This window comes from Phalacrocorax carbo, chromosome 22 (assembly GCF_963921805.1).
Source record: "Phalacrocorax carbo chromosome 22, bPhaCar2.1, whole genome shotgun sequence".
NCBI lineage: Eukaryota > Metazoa > Chordata > Aves > Suliformes > Phalacrocoracidae > Phalacrocorax > Phalacrocorax carbo.
Genome location: NC_087534.1, coordinates 5,279,863 through 5,300,841, shown reverse-complemented (window position 1 = coordinate 5,300,841; position 20,979 = coordinate 5,279,863). Strand labels below are relative to the sequence as shown.

The 20,979-nt window shown below is 51.9% G+C and overlaps 1 protein-coding gene and 1 long non-coding RNA gene across 3 annotated transcripts; both read right to left on the bottom strand.

Annotated features, from left to right (window-relative positions):
* Window positions 1-394: 394 nt before the first annotated feature.
* On the bottom strand, window positions 395-15,579 carry LOC104050287 (CCN family member 2). Of its 2 annotated transcripts, XM_009511105.2 has the most exons (8): window positions 15,335-15,579; window positions 15,150-15,227; window positions 14,214-14,482; window positions 13,084-13,312; window positions 7,846-8,059; window positions 3,666-3,917; window positions 3,026-3,234; window positions 395-2,814 (listed from the first exon to the last, which is right to left on the bottom strand). In XM_009511105.2, exons 4-8 carry the CDS (start codon window positions 13,153-13,155, stop codon window positions 2,503-2,505), a joined length of 1,059 nt encoding a protein of 352 aa, XP_009509400.2. In that variant the 5' UTR covers window positions 13,156-13,312; window positions 14,214-14,482; window positions 15,150-15,227; window positions 15,335-15,579; the 3' UTR covers window positions 395-2,502. The 2 variants fall into 2 exon arrangements, with proteins under 2 accessions (XP_009509400.2, XP_064327760.1); XM_064471690.1 differs by having other exon boundaries at window positions 13,084-14,482.
* Window positions 15,580-15,919: 340 nt separating this feature from the next.
* LOC135316780 (uncharacterized) lies at window positions 15,920-16,629 on the bottom strand. The gene is made up of 3 exons (XR_010376025.1): window positions 16,505-16,629; window positions 16,161-16,419; window positions 15,920-15,974 (listed from the first exon to the last, which is right to left on the bottom strand). It is a non-coding gene; the product is annotated as an uncharacterized LOC135316780 (long non-coding RNA).
* Between the last annotated feature and the right edge of the window lie 4,350 nt (window positions 16,630-20,979).

The following is a 20,979-nucleotide window of genomic DNA, read 5'->3' as shown; positions in this document are numbered from 1 at the left end:
GGGGGATGAATCCGTAAGCTGTTAAGCCACTGCAAAGCCCCTCGCGTTCTGGCCCTGTTATCGCCGACTTCTGCTCACATCTGCTCCCAGGGTTATTTTTAACTGGGTATTAAGGACTTCTGGGTCCTTAAGCAGGCGGGGGGGTGGTTCTGCTTGTCCCCCCCCAAGCAGGAGCCACATTTTGTGGCTGCGGAGGTGCCCGTGAGACACTAATGCCAACCCCACTGCTATTTGGGAGGGGGAACAGGGCCCCCCTGCGCCCCCTTTCCCCTCCTCACCCAGCCATCAGCTTTGCAGAGGGTCCCAGCACTGGTCCCAGCAAGCTGGTGGCACTGGCGAAAGGCTGGAGGGGAAGCCAGGCAGGAACCTCACACAGAGGGATGCCGCCAGGGATATAAAAAATAAAGAGATGTTTATTAGCGTTGAGTAAAGTGCAACCTCAGCGTAGTTTTACACTCAGAAGCCGGGTAAACGGCAGGAGAAGAGTTCAGAGCAGACCTGAAGGGCGAGGGGAGAAGAGGCAAGGTTGTCCTAAAAGGGTACAAAAACTGTACAAAAGCCTTTTAAAATAAAAAATAAAGAAACAACATCAGATAAATTATTTACAGTTCAAATTGATTACAGGTAACGAGAGGCTGAAGGCTCACGAGCTTCCGCAGGCTGAGAGAGCAAGAAGAGAGGGGCTGAGGCGAGGCCCAGGCCCCCAGCGGGCGTTTAGGCGGAGCCATGGGCTGTGGGGCAGCATCCCGGTGGCTGGGATTATCCTCCGGCAGCAAGTTCTGCTTTGGGGTGGGAGTTGTGGTGGGGTAAAGCCTCGGCGCTGCGGCGCAGCCCCGGCTCCTGCCCGGCTGGGCCAGGAATTCATCGTGACTTCCAGCGAGTGGACAAGGGTGAAGGCAGGGAACGTTTGGGATGGGATTGGGCCTTCACCTGGCTGTTTCTGCTAAAATCGGCAGAGACCGAACACAACCGCTAAGTCTCCGGAGATACCGCGGAGGTGCCGGGGCGCATGGTGCTGCGTTGCTGCTGGCCGTGCCAGCCGGGCTGGGGGCTTACGGGACCACTCCCGTGCCGGCGGCCTCTCCTGGAGCTATGGGTCGGCAACCAGCTCGTCGTTAACGGCAGAGAGACCCTGCACAGGCCTGTGGCGAGAAGGGAACCCCACCGCTGGAGACCCCAGCGCCAGGCAGCTTTCTGTGCCGCTGCCTCGGTAACTCCAGGAGAGATCTGCTCCATTTACAGGTACGGGTCGTTTTCTTGCCAGTGCCTTAAACTCCCCAGGGAGACCCGAGCTGAACTGCGTTCCTCCAACTTGTGACCTACAAGCAAAGACTGTGGAGCCAAAACGTAGCTGCAGCCCCACTGTGGACCACGAGCCAGCAAAGTCCAGCCCCTCTCCCACCCCAGAGCCATTTCTGAAGAGATTATCAAAGGGGACGATAGGACGTGCTCGTCACGGCAGTAAAATCTGCCAGGAGCAGCACCCTCAGGGGCCGTGTTTCAGACTGGCAGCTTGGCTCGCCCCCACTTCATGCTGGGAGAGCTCCTCGGGTCTGAAACAGGCCACAGGGAACGCTGCCCTGCAGCGTCAGAGGCAAAGCTGCAGCCTGGCTGAACCCTTTCGTCTATAAAGAAACTCCTTCCTGGGCTCAGATCTTCAGGAGGAGGCCCTGAGCCACGCTCCGTCTCCTGCAGTGACACTACACAACTCACTGTTTCCTTGTCTTCGCCATCACCCTCACTGGCACACAAAGCGAAGAGGAATTTAACAGGGAAAGAGCTGAGCCCAGCCTTGAGCTTCCTGGAGAACGGGTCACCCGTTTGATCTGGCCTCACCCGGAGCAAACTGCTCTGGAGCGAAGCTGCTGACGGGAAAGCACGTGGGAGGGTGGAAGGTGGGCACGAGGATGGGGGAGAGCTTTTGCCAACTTGTTGGATCCAATTAGCCAAAAATAATTGAAAATCTCAGCAGGAGCCCCGCACGGGGCCAGGACCGCTTTCCTCACCGAGAAGCTTTGCACCAACGTGCAGCAGAGCCCCACTCTGCAGGCTGCAGAGCTCGGCTTTAGCTCAGGCCCCCTGGGCTTCTCCTGCCTCACGCTCTGGGTTTGCCGCGTGGGTTTGGCAGGCCAGTGGCCACAGGGGATCGTACCCGCTGCGCTCTCAGCTGGAGACAGGCTGGAGCCACACAGCTTTGATCCACTCTCCCATCTGGTCAGTGGGAACATGGATCAAGTTTGCAGCTCAAGCCTGTTTCTGGTTCCTTCAGTGACCTTCGCACCACCATGGATGAAGGTCAGGAGCCTGGGGCAGATGGGGCTGTTTCCCCATACACCTCAGCTTGTTAGCAAGGCTGCTGGGACCACTGGTGCCGAACGGTGCTGTTCTGAAGAGCACAGCCCCTCACAGAGGGGGAAGAGGCTGTGTTGTCCTGGGACACAGCCACGAAAGCGCTGCAGAGCCCTCTTGACACCTTGGCCTGTGGATCTGGCATGGAGAGGGCTACTGCCTCTCTGTCTTGACGTGGTCTCCAATCATCCTCCTGTGATACGTGGCCAGGAAGATGTCGTTGTCTCGGGGGCAGTCGTAGTGGCAGGAGCACATCTTGATGAACATCATTTTCCGCTGGAAGAAGTCCCCCTCGGGGCAGCGGAACTCCACCTCCACGGTGCTGGTGACGTACGGGGTGCAGCAGCGGCCGTCCGTGCAGCTGCCGCAGAACTTGGGCCGGTAGGAACGGGTGCTGGTGCAGCCCGAAAACTCAAAGTGGAGGCTCTGACGCGGCTTTGGGGTCCGCACACACTTCTTCCCCTTCTAGGGAGAGAGCAGATGGGATAACAAGGACGTGACAAGCAGACAAAAGGTCCACCTAGGCCTGTGTGCCACCTCCATCGCTGGGCAGTAGGACACAGAAAACGTGGAAGCACAGAGCAAACCCTGTGAGACAGGCTCACGCCTGACATGTACCTAACCAGGTTCTCCCTCTCACCCACGGCGTTGTGTCCCCTCTCCCCAAGCCCAGTACCTTGGTTTTCTCCATGGGGAAGTCGCAGGGCCGGACCATGCAGAGCCGCGTCTCCTTCTCCAGGCGGCACTGGGGGTTGTCGTTGGTCACTCGGGCAGAGATGCCCATGCCGCAGCTCTTGGAGCAAGCGCTCCACTCGGTGGTCTGCACCAAGCAGTTCTCCTGCAGGTCATTCAGCTCCGGCTTCTGGGCTGGATCCTCCCTGAAAACTGAGCCACGTGGAAGAGGCACAAAGCAAGGTTCAGGGCTTGGAACAAAGTCTGGCAGCTCCATGGCTGCTCCCAACTCAGTCTAACTCTTCAGGGATGGTAGCCAGGGTCTGATCCGTCCCGTGAGCTACTCGGCCTCTCAGCAGGAGGAGGACACAGGCAAGCTCAGAGCTGTTTCATACCACAGCCCAGCTCCAGCCAGTTCTGCTGCGATACCAGAGGGTGCGTGAGCCTCCCCCCAGCATCGCTAAGGTCTCACCGTAATGGGTCTGGGGTTCAACACTTGGCACCCACACCTTGGTGCACAAAGAGAGCAGCCACCACCAGTTCCAAACCAGTTGTGACTTAGGGCTGCAGTCCAAAGGCAGTTTGGATCCACCCCCATCCCCCAGCAACCAGCTCCGGCCCCGTCACGTCTGCCCACCACTCACCCGCCATGGCTGTTTCGAAGCGGTTTTCCTCGCTGCCCTCCTCGCAGATCCACTCTTCGCAGCACTTATTGCGGAACTTCACCCGCCGGGGGTTGGGGCACTCGGGGGACGGCAGCCGGAGGTCGTCGGAGCAGAGGGGGATGCAGCCGATGGCCCCGTCCATGCAGATGCACTGCAGCTTGCAGGTGGGCTGGAAGCTCTCCCCGTTGTGGTAGATCTTGCCCAGCAGGTCACAAGTTGCACCCTCGTGAGCTGTGGGAAGGGGGAAGAGGAGAAGCTGAGCAGAGGGCACGGGGCTGGCAGCACGGCCTCTGCCTCGGGGGCTCACAGGGCCCCTGACGAGGGACAAGTGCCCACGTGCAGACTCCCCCCAATCTGCCATCCCAGTGCTGGAGGCAGCAGAAGTTGGCACATTTAATATATGGTTCCCTGGACCCAAGGCTATTCCCAACATCGATTTCTGGAAGTTGGCTCCAGCCATGCCGGACCTCCCAAAGTTCTCTAGAAAAATCTCTTCTCCGCTTGGATGAGCCACTTAAGTGGGACTTTGTCTTTACAGCTTGTGAACAGCCTGTTCTCCAGTCAGAGGCCTTCCTGGCCGGCTCAGAGAGTGCCCCAGTCAGCGGTGTTGTGCAAGATGCATTCCTGACACGACACGTGAGCCAGCGGCTTCGCTCCTCGTTACTCCTAGGAGACCAAAAGGCAACATGCTCCTAAGAGCAGCTGGTTCCCCACATGTCTAAAGGTACCTACAAAAGGAAAGTAACACTTTGGATTTATGACCTTTTTGGCTCCTCTGTGATCCGTGAATCTCCTCTTCCCTCCAGCCACAACCTTTTCTATTTCTCTCTGTTCTGATCTCCAGCCCTCTCGTGAGTCTCCAGCCCTCCTACGAGTCTTTCACTCCTTCCCAATAAAACTTAAATGAGCAAAAGCGGAAACGCCGCAATATCTGACACGCAGGAGCAACCTTCAGTCTGCGGGTGCGAGCAATGCTCACTAGTTCTTACGTCTGTATTAGCCAAAATTTTTCCAGTGGAAGTTTTCCAGCAGAAAACTCTTATTTGATTAAGAGTTTTGCAGGCACAGATCAATGTCAGGAATGTTTTCAATGGGAAACAACTGAAGCATTTCAATACGATATCAAAGATTTCCTTTACGCTCGTACAATAGCTCAACCAATGTACTTGTTGGACAGTATCCACAGGGGGAAGCATTTTGCTTGGGTAATGATTTTAGATACTATAAAGATCAAGATGAAACATTTTGATATAATGGAAGTGGAAGATTTTGACACAGCCAAGCGAGTATTCTAAATAACTCACGGAAGGTTTTGAGATTTATTTTTTTTTTCTTTCAGCCTGAAATGAAATGTTGAAACCTGAGGCATTCACAGGACAGAAATCCTGCTCTTGGACAGTTCTCGATAGCTGCTGCTTTCTGCAATCCTGACCCTTAAAAAACAAAAAAAAATCCATGCAAACCTCTATTGGGAAGTTACCAAAATGAAGGATTCTTGGCTGCTTGCGGAGGCTTACCAGGAAACCTGATCTATTTTCCCCTTAGTCCTGCTCGCCCGTGGAACATTGTCTCAGACAGAAAGTGTTTGGACCAAACAAGGAGCGAGAGCCTCTTTCCATCCCACCTAGTCCTTGAGGAGACACAAATCCTTCCGGGCTGCTAATGCCTCGTTTCTAACCAGAGCTGGATCTCAGCTTGCAACTCTTTTCAATGCCATTGGTATAAAAATACTCCTGTGCTCCTACTTAGAAGTTTCAAAATCCTCACTTTTTCCATCAAAGCGGAAGCCATCCGCTTCCCCTCTACACAACCATTCATGCTTATTTTTAAATCCTCTTTCACTGTTTTTCAGCCCAAGCCCTCTCCCCTCCCGATGAACTGATCGTGCTGTTCCCTCCGCAGCGCTGCTCCCCGCCCAAGGAATGGCAGCCTGCTCAGGGGTTTTATTATGTTTTCAAAATTCAGTCGTCTTGTCATACCCTTCGTTACCCTACAACGACCTCACTTTCCCGTTGACCTGATCCAACTAAAGCACCAAAACGGATTGTGCCAGCGGAGTGAGGCGGCTCTTTATTTACCAGCTCCACTTGGTCCCGCTGCCACCTCCCGCCTCCGAACACCACGTCCAGCCAGGGGGACTTTTGTCCTTTCCTGCAGGGAATATGGCAGAGCTCAAGTGAGCCGCTCCCGTCGGCGCAGCTCTGCCAGCTCCCTGCACCCACCCAGGCCGCCCCACCGCCCTTAGGCTCTCCTACTCTAGAGTTACTTATGGAGTCGTCTCTACCTTTCTGATACTCCAAGGTCTCTGCAGGAAGGGATGAATTCCTCCGCAATGCATGAAGTGCTACATACTGTGATAGCACTAAAGAAATATACAGTAAATTCCACTCCGATGGTTCCCTTCCTGTCTCTTCTCACACGGCCTTCAGGCTGGTTCCCAACCCACGAGCCTTTCCCATGACACCTGAACACCTCTCTGCTCCCTCCTGCTCCCACCACATCCATCTTATTTGGATACCTGTAAGTCCTCTCTTCTCTATTCACAGACACCGATCCTTCCCTTTATTTGATTCATCACTCTACCTTCAGCTTCCTCCACTGCCTCCCAAATCCCCCATCCTCCAAGAGATCAGTGTGAACATCACAAAAATATCACCCAAAGACGTGATGTCCCAAATCCTCCGTTCAGTTTTGGAGACATCTAGTCTATGTTCATCTGGGATTTTTGCCGTGAAAATCTTAATTTCTCACTTAAAGGCAGGAAGGAGAGTTGTGGTCTTCATGTCTGATTGTCTACGCGGCAGGGATCTGGGACCCTCGCTCCAAAAATCTTTGTGTCAAACCCATAACCCGTACGTCATGGTGACTTCGAAGGACCTTCTTTAGGCAGGTGTCCAGTCTTCGTGTGAAGTCTCTGAGACGAAGACTCCTCCCCGCTCCTGAGTAAATTGCTCCAGTGATTCAGCTACCTTTACTCTACAAACATACACCTCATTTCCACTCTTAATTAGGCAGTTTACAGCTTGCACCCGCTGGATGTTATTGCGTCTGCATTTACCTTATTAAGCTTCAATCTGCAGCTCTGAGGTGTATCAGTGCCTGCAGAAAGGACTAGGGAGCTCACGGGGCTTCTAAAGATCACAATAAATTGAACAAATAACTTATAAAAACTTCTCAAAAGAAAGAAGAAAACACCTTCTACAAGTTAAACTCATTATTTAGAGTAAAAAAAAATAATTGTACGTGATCCTGGCACTGCGAAACAGCGCAGTTTCACCCCGAACCCCCGAGGCTCGGGCTGATGCGAGCGGCACGGCTGCCGGAGCGTTTCCAGAGGTGCCACGTGCAGTGGCTGAACGCTTCCCAGAGCGCTCACATCAGCCTTCCAGCCCTCATGTCTTCCTGACTCTTCTGAAAAGCTTGGATTAAGAAAACGGTCAGATCCTGGCAGACGGGGCAGAGGAGCCTTGTTTTTAAACAAGGAACAGGAGACTGAGGAAATACGTTTTTTCTCTACGCCAAAATAATTTCTGCGTGCTTTAAAAATAGCGACTACATTTAAAACATCAAAAAGATTTTTCTTTTCTGGCTGAAGAGGCACCAGGAGAGAAAACAGGTCTGCGTTTGTATTTACCTGGCTCAGTAATTCTCGTGTTCTACATACACACTATTTTGCAAACAAGCCGTTCAGCCCCTTCCACCCCCGTGCTAAGGCCAGAAACGCGGTACGCCTCTTGCACGTAAGCGGTCGGGTGCCAAATGCCAACCTCCTCCAGTGCGAGGCAGTGAGATTTTGGGTGATGTTTCCCAAGAAACTGTACTTTCCGTTGAAAATCCCGATTGCTGATACTCGCCCACAGGCGCTACAGGGCTAAAGGATGCCTCCGAACACTGCCACAGGAACAAAGGAGAGTCCCAAACCCCGACTCATGCCTTTGGAAACAGCCGCCCCTGCAGGAGGAGGTAGGTTGCGTGTGTGTCGGTATCAGCGGACCTATTGGCTCGCAGGGCTGGCGCAGATCTCGCAACGTCGTGCTGGATGAAGCTGCAAGCGCTACAGGGAATTGTGACCGTGCCGTGGGTTTTCTGGGAGGTCTGCAGGCAGAGGGCTGAAGGGGCCACAAGAAAACCGCACAATAACAGAACATACAGCTCTCACCTAAGCAGATCCCGCTGCCTCTGTGGATTTTGGAGAAGTCGCAGTAGAGTCCCTTGTGATGATCACAGGGTTTCTGCGGGGAGCAGAGCTCGCCAAGCTGCCTGGCACACACTTTGCAGCAACCACAGGCATCCAACACATGGCTGGTGCCAGCGGGGCACTGCAGCGGCTGGGAGGGACACTGGCATGGGTACGTGCAGGCCTGCGGTTCTACCTGGAGGGCAGACAAGCCATGGAGAGAATGAGTCTCCCACAAGCCAGCCAGGCAGAGGAATGAAAAACACGGATCCACTTCAAGCACAGGCACCCCGTCAAGAGGAGGGAAGACCGACTTCGCCCTCCGCCGGAGAGCCCTGCTGCAGAGGATGTGCGTGCAGCTCCCGAGGACTCGCAAAGCTGATCTTTTTCTCATCCCTAACACATCTGGAGCTCAAGGAAAACAAAATATGCCTCTGGGAAGCAGGGCCAAAACAAACAGGGCAAGCAGTAGCTTGGAGTCCCATGCGCAGCTCAGCCCCCCGCTTCCCTGGCAGCAATAAAATAGTAATTATTAACAGTAAGCAATTCCCAGCTCTTACACAGCACTGCTCGGGAGAAAACATCAAAGCACTCTGCAGCAGCATCATTAGACCCAGTCCGAAGACGGCAAAAGCGAGGCACATAGTGAAAGGACTTGCCCAAAGTCAGCCAGCACTGGAAACTAGCCCAAAGGCTCCCAAGTCCCATCCTGTCCCCTGGATCTCACCCTTGCTTCCTTATTGCCAGAGATGTGCCCTCTCCTTTCCCCCTCCCTGGGAACACAGCATAACTAGCCTTCCTCAGGACCTTGCGAATCCACAGCTGCCCCACTCGGCCACATTGCAGAAGTGCTGGCCACCTCCTGAAGCCTGCCCTTGGCTTTTATGCAGCATCAGATGCTAAGCAGAGATCAGGCTACATCAGAAGGAGGGTTACCTTCTCCATAAAACCCAGGGTACTTCAAACACTCCAGTAACTCAGTCTGTGGCATCCTTGTCCTGAATCAGCTTGGAGCGAGTACACCAGCCTCAGCTCTGGATGTGCCCAGATCGGGCAAGACGTAAAACCACGACTGTGAAAGGTGCAGCACGTACCGTCTGGAAAGATGCTCTTGTACCTCCTCAGAAACGTCAGTGTGCCAGCTTTAGCCTGGTTTTCTGTTCAGCTTCTGCCCACTAAAACTCTCCAGGTAGTTGGGAGGGATGCAAGAGCACCGCCCAGGCGCTGCGCGCTGCGAGGCACGGGGCAGCTCCCACCCAGGGGCAGCTGCTGCCGCAGGGCTGGTAAAACCCTTGCACGTAGATGATGCCAGCAAAATGCTTTGGGATCCTGTATTGCTGTGAGCTGGGGTGAAGAGGAAAGCGCCCAACAGCGCAGGCGCCTCACAGCTCCGCTGCCGCCCCGGGGAGAGGGGCTGCAGCAGCTGGAAGGAGCCTGGGGGCAGGCGGGAGGGGGGAACACCTGGAACAGAGGCCAAAAAAATAGCTTGCTCCAGCTCTGTTTGCACTTGCTGTGTCCCATCCAGCCCTCGCTTGTGAAACAGCTTCCTTGGATATTGTGTTTGTCACCAATAACAGTAGTAAAACTTTTCCAGCTGTTTTGACTGTTGCTCAAAACAGCTGCTCTGACTTTAGCTCACATGGGGTCAGAAGAAGCCAACTGCTTTGTACTTGGGTAACAATCAGCACAGTATGGTGTAGGACAGGGATCCGTCTAAATCTTAACTCACGAGTCATCCCAGAGTCTCACCCCGCCCAGTGGGAATCAGCATAATTCTCCCTGAAAACTCCTAGCGCAAAGTATTTTGGAAACAAATACTGCCTGTAGCCCAGCTGTTCTCAGACAGCAGTCCTAGGGCCACTCGCTGGGAGCTGGCATGTCACAGGGATCTCTTCCCAGCTGCTGAAGTGCATTAAAAGACACTAAAAATACAGAAATACTGTGTTTCATGTATGCAGCTGCTGCAGCTGCCAGAAGGACGGGTTATTCAACTGTGGGTGAGGGGTACGTGAGATCATAAACGAGGCAAAGCATTCCTAACACAGGACCTATATTAAGATGCAATCCATGCACTTAAAAAATAATGACAACAAGCATTTTCCAATGCAATGTCAGCCACAGGCCATATACAGAAACTCTCAAAATAGCTCTCCTACTGAAAAACAAACCCAAACAACCTCCTTCAGGATAACACAGAATGCACCAGAATTAACCCAACCGAGTTTTCTCTCTTGCCTTCATTAATCATTGTTGGTGCTGTTTATTTCCTTTAACAACCCACCCAAAGAAACGAGACCACCTGGTTTTACCCTCTGTTCACAACTGGCTTCACTTCCTCATTATATTATGGCTGCTTCTCAGCACAAGAACATCTGGATTCAGATCTGGGACGTATCAGAGACCGGCCGGGTGGCTCTGTGCCCCTGCCTCTCCTGTGCCTCATTTCCCCACCTGTGAGCACGAGCACAGCTTGAAAGGCCCGATTCATCTGTATTTGCCGGGCTCTTCTCAACACTTTGAGATTTCCCCGTCAGTCAGCTCAGACATGCCTCTTTTCCTCACCCAGGCCACCTGGCCCCAGGGTGTGCTGGGGCTCCTGTTTGCTTGTTTTATTACTGAGCAAAGTCAGCTCGTGCTATTTATAACTCCCGCTCCTCTCACAAGCCCGAGAGAGGAGAGAATGGGCTGAAATCCTTTTTGGCTCGTGCACACTCAGCAGTGAGCACTGAGTAACTGGTTGGCGAGGGGAACTTCTTGAGTTGGGAACAGCTGGTACGATGTCAGCGTTGAACCAACTTCCTAGAGTTGTCCTTTACTTAAATTGCTTTCACAGCAATTTCAGACAGGCTAAATAACGGATTATATTGGGTTTGCATGGAGCACCCGACACCCTGCATTATTTTCAAGGGCTGCTTCTAGGAGTTGTTTCAACGTATGGAAACCACCCAAAGTGTCCTGAAGCACTGCAAGGACTCGCATTCAGGGCTTGCTGCAGACCCACACGCACCACAAAGACCAGCATTTCCACATAACGTGCCACAGACCTGGGTGTGGAGGGATTCAGCTTCGAGAACATTTAATTTTCTTCCCCCCTGCAGAAGGGTCTGTCTCCAAAATTACGCTTTTACTTTCACTGGGCAGGATCCTAAATTCAAGTTCACTATAGCCTCGGCCTGGTTTCTGCTGAGGTGCACTTCTGTGATCTTTTAGAGCAGCAGAGCAGAGCCAGTGTGAGAGATCAAGGCTATCGATTTAAGAAAGTGCTAAAGCCTGGAATATCGGCTCTCCCTGCCCCTGGCTTTGCTGGCAGCTCTCACATTGATCAGAAGCACCATGTGTGAATCTGCCACGCCTGGGACCCCTAAGCGATGGCCAAGCCACAGTGGGAGTAAAACGAGCCTGACTAGAGGGCTCCCGCGCCTGTGCTCCGTGCACGTTCTGCACCACTGACTCCAGGTCCCATCTGCTCAGCTGACAAGCCAGAACAAGCTTCCTCCCGACTGCCAGCACCGAACCCAGTTACCTGGGGGGAAAGGAAAAGTGAGAATGTTCTTCCCGCTTCACATTCACATAAAACCTCTTCCCCCTACACCCTCAGGAAGGCACGAGTGAGGGGGCACGAGCTCACACCACTGCAGCGGTTCTGCGGCATCATCAGGACTTCTCATTCCTGACCAGTCAATGTCCACACGAGCCCAGGGAACCAGCTGGGAGGGACAAGCCAAGGAGGATTTCTAAAATGCACTTGGGCTCAGGATGGCATTCAAAGGTCTGGGAAGGGAGCGCTTTGGAGCTGAGCTAGCTGTTTGCAAAGTGCTTTGGGAGCCAGGGGTTAACGCTGCAAGGTAGAAGTAATATAATAAACACACAAATAACTGGTTGCCTTTCACGCTCCAAGGCTGGCAGTAGATAAAGCAGTCAAAGCCCAGCTATTCACATACTCCGAACAGTGAATTGTCACGGGTAATACCTGCTCTCCCTCCACCACGGGCTCTGAAGGCACCTTCCCGGGTTGCTGCAGCACATCATACAACAGCCTGCTACGAGAGACAAGAACCAGTACCTCCATTTCACGGGCAGAGAGTGGAGGCACGGAGACTTGCCCAGGCTGAGCCTGGCAGAGCTAAACATAACTCCCAGTAATCCTGGTTCTACTCTCACCTCCGAACAACACAGGAAGCAGATTTCAGGAGCAACAGCTTCCTTGCTCGATCCACTAAACATCACTCTCAGTGCTCAAAGAAAGTCAAAAGTCCCATTTCCAAGGCAGTCGGCAGGTTTAGGGAAAATGACCATCTCAGAGTGAATACGAAGTGTCACAGCAGTGGGATTCACTGCTCCCGTCCATGTGACCAATATGATGCTGCCAAAGCTGGGTCAGCGCAAGAAGCAAGACGCCCACCCCAAACCACAGAAGCTACCCGTAGGTCACAGCAGCGTTAGGCGCACAGGATGCCTGTCCTGGCAGGAAAGGGGCTGGCACAAGCCGAGGGCTGCCAGGAGCAATCAAACAGACCTTATCAACCAGAGGTTTATTGCATCTATCAGCACAATAAGCCTCACAAGGCACAGCGGCTCTGTGAACCTGATTTCCTGACCGATCCAAAAGGCACTTACTGCAATTTAGACACACTAATGACTGCAGCAATGTTCCTGCTATCAGTGGCACTGTTACAACACACAAAAGTCCTAAGCAGAATCAGCTGCTCTGTCAAGCACTTGTATTAGCACAAAACCAAGCACAAATCCTGCTATGGAGAGGCTGCAGCAGTCTAATTTCCCGCTCAGGATCGCTGTTTTTGGGAACACATGGATGGATTCGGTGGCAGCTGGGGAAGGATGGTGATGGTAAGGACCTGGGGTATGAGACTTTTATTCCTTGCAGTGACATAAACTCAGTAACTTCACCTCTCTGTTCTCTTCTCCCCCCTTGTAAACCAGGGCTGGCTTCTAGGTCACAAGAGTGAAACAGCATCCATTCCCGTTTGCCCGGAGCTTTGAGATCCGCAGATGACGGGCGTTACGCGCGGTGCAGCTCCGGGCGTGATTTAGTTACACGGTGCATTTGCATTGCTCTGCTAACAGTCAACCTTCCCTCAGAAACCTTTGGAGGCAGGTGGCAGCTGGGAAGAGTTATTCAGCCTAAAGCATTCACATGCATCAAAGCGAGAAGCTGCAATGCCCAGCCAGCAAACGGAGCTGCTGCCGTGCAATACGTACCCAGCCAGGTGCAAGGAGGAGGAGGAGGAGGAGGAACAGGGTCCAGGTCACTGCCCCCATGTTGCCAGACATCCCGAGTAAAGGGAAGGGAGGGATTCAGGCTGCTGACTGACTCACTCCTTCTCCTTCGGAGTTTCTCCTCTCTGGAGAAAGTTGCACACCAGCTCCTCTTTAAATAGCCTCCTGGAGGGGGCGTGCCCCGCGCTTGAGTGACAATCTGGAAAGCAAGCTGAAATGGGTGCAACAAAAAATGTCCAAATTCCAGGGAACATGAGCAGATTCCTGTGGCCCTGGCGGTTACGGGGCTGCCGGCACAGCCTGCAGCTTGGTTACTTTCCACGTGGATAAATCAAATCCCGGTATTATTATTTTTTAATTTTTCCTCTTTTTAACTCCGAAAGTATGAAGCCTGGGACAGCTTTCTTGACACAGCCCCCCTTTCCCTACCTACCTCCATTCCTTGTTGGCTGCAAGAGCTGAGGACTTAAATAAGCAGAGCTTTGTGGTGCTCAATTCCCCTTTGAACAGGAGGGAGAGATGGAAAGTTCAGCGCTGTTAGGCGCAATTAGGTACCATACTGACCGTGCATCACCAGCGCTTGCTCCTGCCAGCTCCGAGAAATGAAAGTTTCATGACTATAAAGACCTCTGTCTGAACTCCTGCACCGAGGAGCTGTTTGTTTTACAAGGCAATGAAAAGCTACAGGGTGAAGATTATTGATAAAGGACAGCAGTTCCCTGTAGTGTTTTATCTGCACATTGGGGCTGATGCAGGATATCACACATTTTTATCTCGGGGCATGATCTTTTCTGTTTGCTGCTGAAATACAGAACCAGGCTTCTGCACAGCCTGCACAAAAAGACCTTTAGAATATGAAAGATTTGTTTTGTGTATTAAAATAATTTTGTTTGTTCCCAAAGAGCAAGCAGAATGCAGCCATGGAAAGACGAGGGGAAGGAGTGCAGCAGAGGGCACTCTTAGCCCTTGCTGGCCTGGGGTGTGACAGAACAGGTTGGGTACCGGGCAGGAATCCTCTGTGCCGCACATGAAGTGGCCTTAAAAAGATGGAGCCGTGCCTTTGAGTCTGGGGCCCTCCTGGGGTAGAAATGGTGCAAGACCTGGGTACTTACTTGGGGCCAACATAGAGGAGGGGCAGGAGCACGCGCGGAATGCGCTGCGCCGTACAGGCCCTACCGCATCCCGGCGGAGCGTGCTGTCGGTAGGACAGAGCATGAAGAAAATATAGGGGTTGTGTAGCGGGTCGTTTAAATTCAGCCTCCTTCCTTCTGGCCTCCAAGCGTAGGGCATCTTAGCTGGGAATCAAGGCCTGCATTTTCCTCAGGTCCTTTCAGGTCCCTGTGCAACACCAGATCAGCCTCCCCACGCCCTCCACCGCTGTCTGTCCAGCGCTGAAAACAGACAATTCTGACTCTTAATTAATTAGCATTTGAAAAGCCCCTTGGGATTTGGGGCTGGAGAGCATTAGCACAGTGCAAACCACCTCAGATGCACCTCCTTCTCCTCCTCCTCCATAAGACGAGGGATTTCACAATGATTTCCGTAACTGTTACCTCTGCTAATGTCACAACGAAGGATTACATCTCCACACAAAAGATTTAATGTTCTGGAGGCGGTACAAACATCCAGTGCTCTAGAGCAGCTCGGAGCTAAAGGCAGCCTAGCTGGATGCACATTCCTTCCCCTTTGGGGAAGGCTTGGCACCTGAAAGTATGTTGTCTCCTAAAATTAGCCACTCGCATTTTGCAGGACATTCTCCCCCTGCTCGTAAATGAGACAGAGATAAAGTGCTACACACTTCTGCTCTCGTTTTCTCACACAGCAAGAATATAACCCACAGCTGAATTCCAAGCCCTGTGGGGCATTTGAGGTGTGATACTTGTGCTGTTTTAAAAGGACAGCGCTTAACGTATGGCTCAATTCATACGTCGCTCCTTGTCCAAGAAGCAGCCGTTGCACTTTGAGCCATGATCTTCCAGATTCTGCTTTCAGAATTTCTTCTAACCTGCTGCATGACCTCACATGAACTGTGCAACCAAAATCATAACGCTCACTCTCCTGCCAGGGGTTTTGCGGGGAATATTCAGCACTAAACCAGCGTTACGATGGCTGATTCATTTTTCAACCTACAACAAAAAAACAGAATAATTCATTTATAAAACATCCTTACCGAGCTGCTCATCATCATCATCCACCTGAACGCTTTCAGAATAGTAGCATAAGCAAAACGTACAGAATTGCAATCCCGCTCGTCCTTCAAGCTCTGCCATGGCGCTGTCTCCCCTCCCTTGCCAAGAGACGCTCCTGGCTCCGCTCTAGCTCCTTCACTGGATAACAGAACCAACATCTTGTGCCAGTGTCTTCGCGGCAAGGTGCCAGGAGCCACGCCAACCCTCCGCTTGAGGGTCTCTGGGGACAGAGGGGCCCGCTTCACCTCTCGGAGCCCAGCGCAACTCTGCCACAGAGGCACCATTTTACCATAAGCTGAAAAAAAGCAGAGCAGCAGCAGGACATGAAGGACAAGTGTTAGGGAGCTCCCTACGCCCATGGTCCAAGATTTTCTCAGGGCACTGCGACAACCAAAACCACCCCCAATGCAGGCAGCTGAACTGTTCACCCCACTGGACATGCCACTTGCCAAGAAGCAAGAGAAGAATGTGAAGGTTGAGTGACTCAGAATGATCAAAGGGAGGAAACTCCCAGGATAACACCAGTTTGCGTCTCTTCTTTTTGCCTGAGCTGCCTCAAGTGAAGGGATAAAGATGTCAACCCCGCTTAAAATATGCCCCAAGCAAAGAATAGTGGGTGTTTAATTCACCTTGTTACATTCTTCTGGGTTCACTCACCATCCCCAACCAGCGGCTTTCCTGAATCTATAGTAATTTAAAAAAGAAGACATTTAGATAATTGCTAAAAATCATGTAAGGCTAAAGAATAAAATTACGGCAAGCACACGCACAGTTTCTTGGCTCAGCGTGATCTCTCCCAGAGGCACTCTGCCTGCAGAGGCCAAAATGACAAGGCGGTACAAGCAGCATGGTGAGGGGAATCATGCTCACCCAGTCCTCAAGGACTTCAAAGCTGTCCCCAGTCTCAAAGCTGCTCGGTCAGCCACAGGACATGCTGGTGGCCCTCAGGGCTGCTCCTTACGGGAAGGCTTCCGTTCTCAGAGGCAGCCAGTCTCAGCAAAATCACTGTGGGAGCAGATCACGGGCAACCACTCTCATTTGGCAATCTTAACCTTATGAGCCTCACTGAAATGACATCCAACGGAGATTTGGCCCAGCAGAGATGGTGAGGTTCATCCGGCGAGACGGTCTGAAACACAGGAATTCCGTTCCATTGTTCGTTACCCAACTACTGATGCCTGCTCGGTGCGTCCTGCTCACATGCTCCGGCTGACCTGATTGCCACATTCGGGGCCATGAAGGAGTCCTGGCCCCTGCTTTTTGCTGCCTTCTGTCATTTGAGGATAAGATGCAGTTCTTAAGTTTGGCTGGGCACTTTCATCCAGCTTCTCCCCTGATGACACAAGGCTGGAAGACATAAGTGACACTGTTGATTTCTCCATCTGTGGTATATTACTAATAAATGAACAAAACCCATCAACCTCTATCAAGGCCGTGAGTTTGCTGCAAGGTTGGGAAGGAGCTCGGCAGGTCCGTGTGCCGCGGGGTAGGACGGGTGAGGAGTCTTTGAATGCTTTTGGGCTAAACATGGTTCCCAGAGGCTTAACAGCTGAGATGGTCTCTTCCAGACCTGTGTTCCAGTTCAAGTTCTGTGCTAATTCAGCATCTGCCTAGGGGGACGTTTGGGGTCAGATTCATGCCATCTAATCCTTAGGCACTTAAGCTATCTCCATTAAAAGTCTAATCTCTCTAGGCTCTCTTTATAATCAGTGGAGAGGACCGAAGCTCCTGAACTGCCTTCTGTCAGTCCCTATCTCCGCTGCTCTGGACGTTATCAGCTGTATCACGATGTTAGTCTCCGTAAGCTGTCAAGAGAAAGTGTCATAAAGGCAACACCGGAGCTCAGCAAAGGCTAAATGCTACAGCATATCTGACTCTGATCTGGGTGGGAAAGGCTGCCCTGCCCTACGGAGGGAAAGGGCACGAAAAACCACCCCTCCCCACTTCAGCACAGCCTTGGATGAAATCCCGGCTGCAGGGAAACACCCACCAGCTTCAGCAGAGCTAGGACTGCCCTCTCCGCCTGGCTCCCCAGATACTACAGCCCCGAGGGCACGCTGCTGTGCCCATCCTTTAAGGGATGTCAGGCAGGGAACAAATTTTGTCCCTGGCTGCAGAGTTCACTAATGAAGTCCCCAGTTTGTTTGGTTCTGGGAGGAACACTCCATTGTATTTGAGGATTTATTGTGAAATAGAAGCCTATCAAGGGAGGCAAAACTTGGGATGGGTGGGGTGCCTGTCGATGTCCTTATAAAGGAAGTAAATATATAAAACCACTCTTGGCATCACGAGTTTGGAAAGAGCCAGTGCTTCGACACAGAGCTTGCCAGCAAAAGCACACATTCTTTTGTGGACAAAAAAAAATGCCCCCCCGGAGCCTGATCTCGGCAGGGAGCAAAAAGCCAGTTCTGCAGCTTACCAAAGAGCGCGCAACCATGGAACCAAGGGCAGCCGGGGGGCTGCCAGGAAAGACACTAAACCCCATTTATCAAGGCAAAGGATTCCTGGTTCAGAACAGGTGAACAGTAAGCAATTCAACACTTCTAAGGACATACGCACAACGAGAAGCCTTCCCAAAGCAGAGCTCCACAGGTGTTGAGCTCCTTGCAAAAAATAGGCCTTGGTTTTGGAAGCCGAGCACTTGACAGTCTTCCCCCTCTCTTTCACCCTGTTTCTGCTGTTGTGAGAAATCTGGCCTTTCACCCCAACCCGGAGCAGAGCCAGCTGCAGGGTCTCAGGCCAGCTAGCCCCACTCTAATTACCTACCCTGACTTCTTCCCTAACACTGTCTGGAGGATTTTGCCTAAATAATGCACAAGATCCTGCACGAAGGGCTTCTGTGACCAGCTTCCATATTCTGCCTCCGGACAGGCTACAAGCAGCTCTGGATGTGGCAAAGAGGCAGAAGTTCATGCAAGGACCAGGCCCTGGACTAGAGCTCCGAGGATCCCAGCCTAACACCCAGCCCTGCTGCAGCCCCCCTGCGTGACCCTGGGCTCACTGTAGCTACAACCCCTTCAAGAACAGTTGACAAAGGGCTGCAAACACAGCTTGTTGCCTGACCTGACCGTGCCTGGAGGCAGCATGGGCTGCACAGACCCGTCCGAGGGCACAGCCTGCCCCAGGCGTGCTTGTGCAGGCGGGTGCCCCAGGATCCCCGGAGCTCAGCATCCAGGTTACTGGTCCGGGCAGAAAATCAGACCTCGAGGGCAATGCAGACAAAGCTGCCAGCAATCACTCCGTGCCTCAAGGTTTGTCAAGGTGCAATACAAAAGTACCTGTTACCTGCCGACCAGCACAGGTCTCCCCGTGGTAGCGTAACAGCAGGTGATCTTCTGAGACCCTGCTCAGTTACTTGCTCAACAACTGCAAGATGTGGATGCAGACGTGAGTCACCATCGCGGCATTTGTGCCGAGGCATTGGCTTGCACGGAACTGCAGGAGGAACAGGCCCTGGGAGGAAACAGTCAGCTGCACCCACCTGTGAAATGGATGCTTCCTCGGGTTTTTCCACTTCTTATCTTACTGCATGCCTAATTATCCTGAAGAAAAACTGCAGGGAGGGAGGGTATGTTTAAGGTGGACTCGGGCAGGTTCATATAAGGAGGCCTCCTGATCTAGAGGAGTCCTCTGGCGCACACCTCCGAGGCATCTGAGTCGCGCTCCACCTTTTGTGCGACTTGGTCCCCACAACACTGCGGGGATGTGGCACCAAAGGAGGTGCTCAGGGCAATATGGCTCGTGAAAGAGAAAGGACTAACGAGAGGTCTCTAGTTATGGGCTCCCGCATCAGTCACCAGGCTCTGCCGCCCCCGGAATAAGCAGCCGCTCTGGCATAATTACCAGGAGCTTTTTCAGGAGCGTGAGCCAGGCACTGCTGTATCCATACAGCCATATCTGAAAGGGCACAAGGTAAAATTCTCCACCAGATCCCATCTCTCTGAAGACTTCTGGGATCACCTAAAAATCCAGGACTCAGCCCCTTGGTCAAAATAGCTCTGCCAAAATCAATAGATCTTCCCTAATTTATACCAGCTGCACATCTCACACAGATTCAACAGGCAGCAACAGGTCCCTGAGCTCTGCCAGGCTGGTAGGACCTGGAGGGGTGGGTGGCCCACCAGGACTTGTGTGTATCTCTCATTAGGGATCTGGGATTCCAACAGGAGCCTGCCCACACCTTTCCCATTCAGGTTTTGGAAAAATTCCAGCTCATTACATGGAATCAGTGAATAATTCAGGTTGGAAGGACCCTGAGGTCATCCGGTTCCTCCTGCAGCTGATCCCAACGCAGAGGATAGAGAAGAGGGGAGGACTTCAGCGGCCAGGGGAGCAGTGCAGGTCAGCGGGGTCTGCAAGTTCAGCAAGGCAGTGCTCTTGCCAGCCTGCTGCTGTAAGGCACGAAAGAATCTCTGCACATGAATCTCTGATTAGCTTTCTAGCCCCTGGGGATGTAATTGTGAGCCAGCCTTAGCACAGGGCTTGCAGCTTTAGGGAGGCAGGGACTCCTCGGCTGAAGGGAGTGTTAACCTTGGAATGTAACACAGGCACCTTCCAAATTAGCTGTAAACCAACTACTTCACCGCTGATTAAAGAACATGATCTTTCTCCGAAGGTCTGCACAAAGTGCTGTAAGTTACAAACCAATGGAAAATACCTTGGGAAATGTTAAGTGTGAGACTTTCGCTTACGTGTTCTTCATTCTTTATTTTTGTTACAGGCACACATCTTTGAGGCTGATCTTTCATATTTGGTGTTTTTTTTTCATTTGTTTCCTTACTAATAGATTTTCCAGAAATTTCACACCATAAACAGTTAAGAAAAGACAAGTCCCAAGCTCCGTGATTAGCCTTGTTATAAGAATGGCATCATTTCACACAACTTTAACAAGAAATAGTCTGTATTTGCAGCCGTCATTGCCTTCAGACAGACCGAACTCACACAAGCCAAGGAAGATGAAATGTTTCGGCCGGCTGCAGCCTGCGTGAGGTCTCGAGCGGGGCTTTCACGTGAGCAGAGCCAGCTCCCGGGCCCCAGCCCCGGTCACCGCTCCTCTGGCTGTGCGTTGCTGTGTGCTGCTTCCCAGCACCCGGTGCCTCCCTCCTCCCCTAGCCCTAAACAATCGCCCCGGCTCTTTTCCACAGAAACTCATGTGATGTTAGAAACCCTCCTGATATATTTAGAGGTGACAGTTTTATTAGCTAGTAGTGGAACATTATTAGTTCTGCCTACAAACACTGCATTTTTTCATACCATTTTATGAACTGGTACAACAGGGTTACTGTTACAAACCTGCTTAAACCACTTTAAGTTCAGAGCCTTTCTTTTCAGTGTGGCTTTTGCTGTACTGTCTTTTAAATACACTGTTGCTGGTAAAGCAACCACTATGACAGACTACTAAAACTCTTACAGTTTAGGCCATTTTGCCCCAGAGATGCAGCCACAGATGTTTTCAAATAAGTTTTACAAAGCCTCAGTCTGCTGTTGTTGTTGCTGTTTTAAGGAAGTTATTTGAACCAATAATTTTCATCTCTGTAGTTTAAGTTGTTTCACCCTCAGAAGCATGATGTCATCTGGCGAAAAAGGTGCACAGAGATGGGTTTGAAAGCAGACTTTAGGTGAATAATATTCACTTGTTTTTTTCCAGTCAGATCCCTGCAACACAGCCATGAGTCAGGTAAAAGAAAAG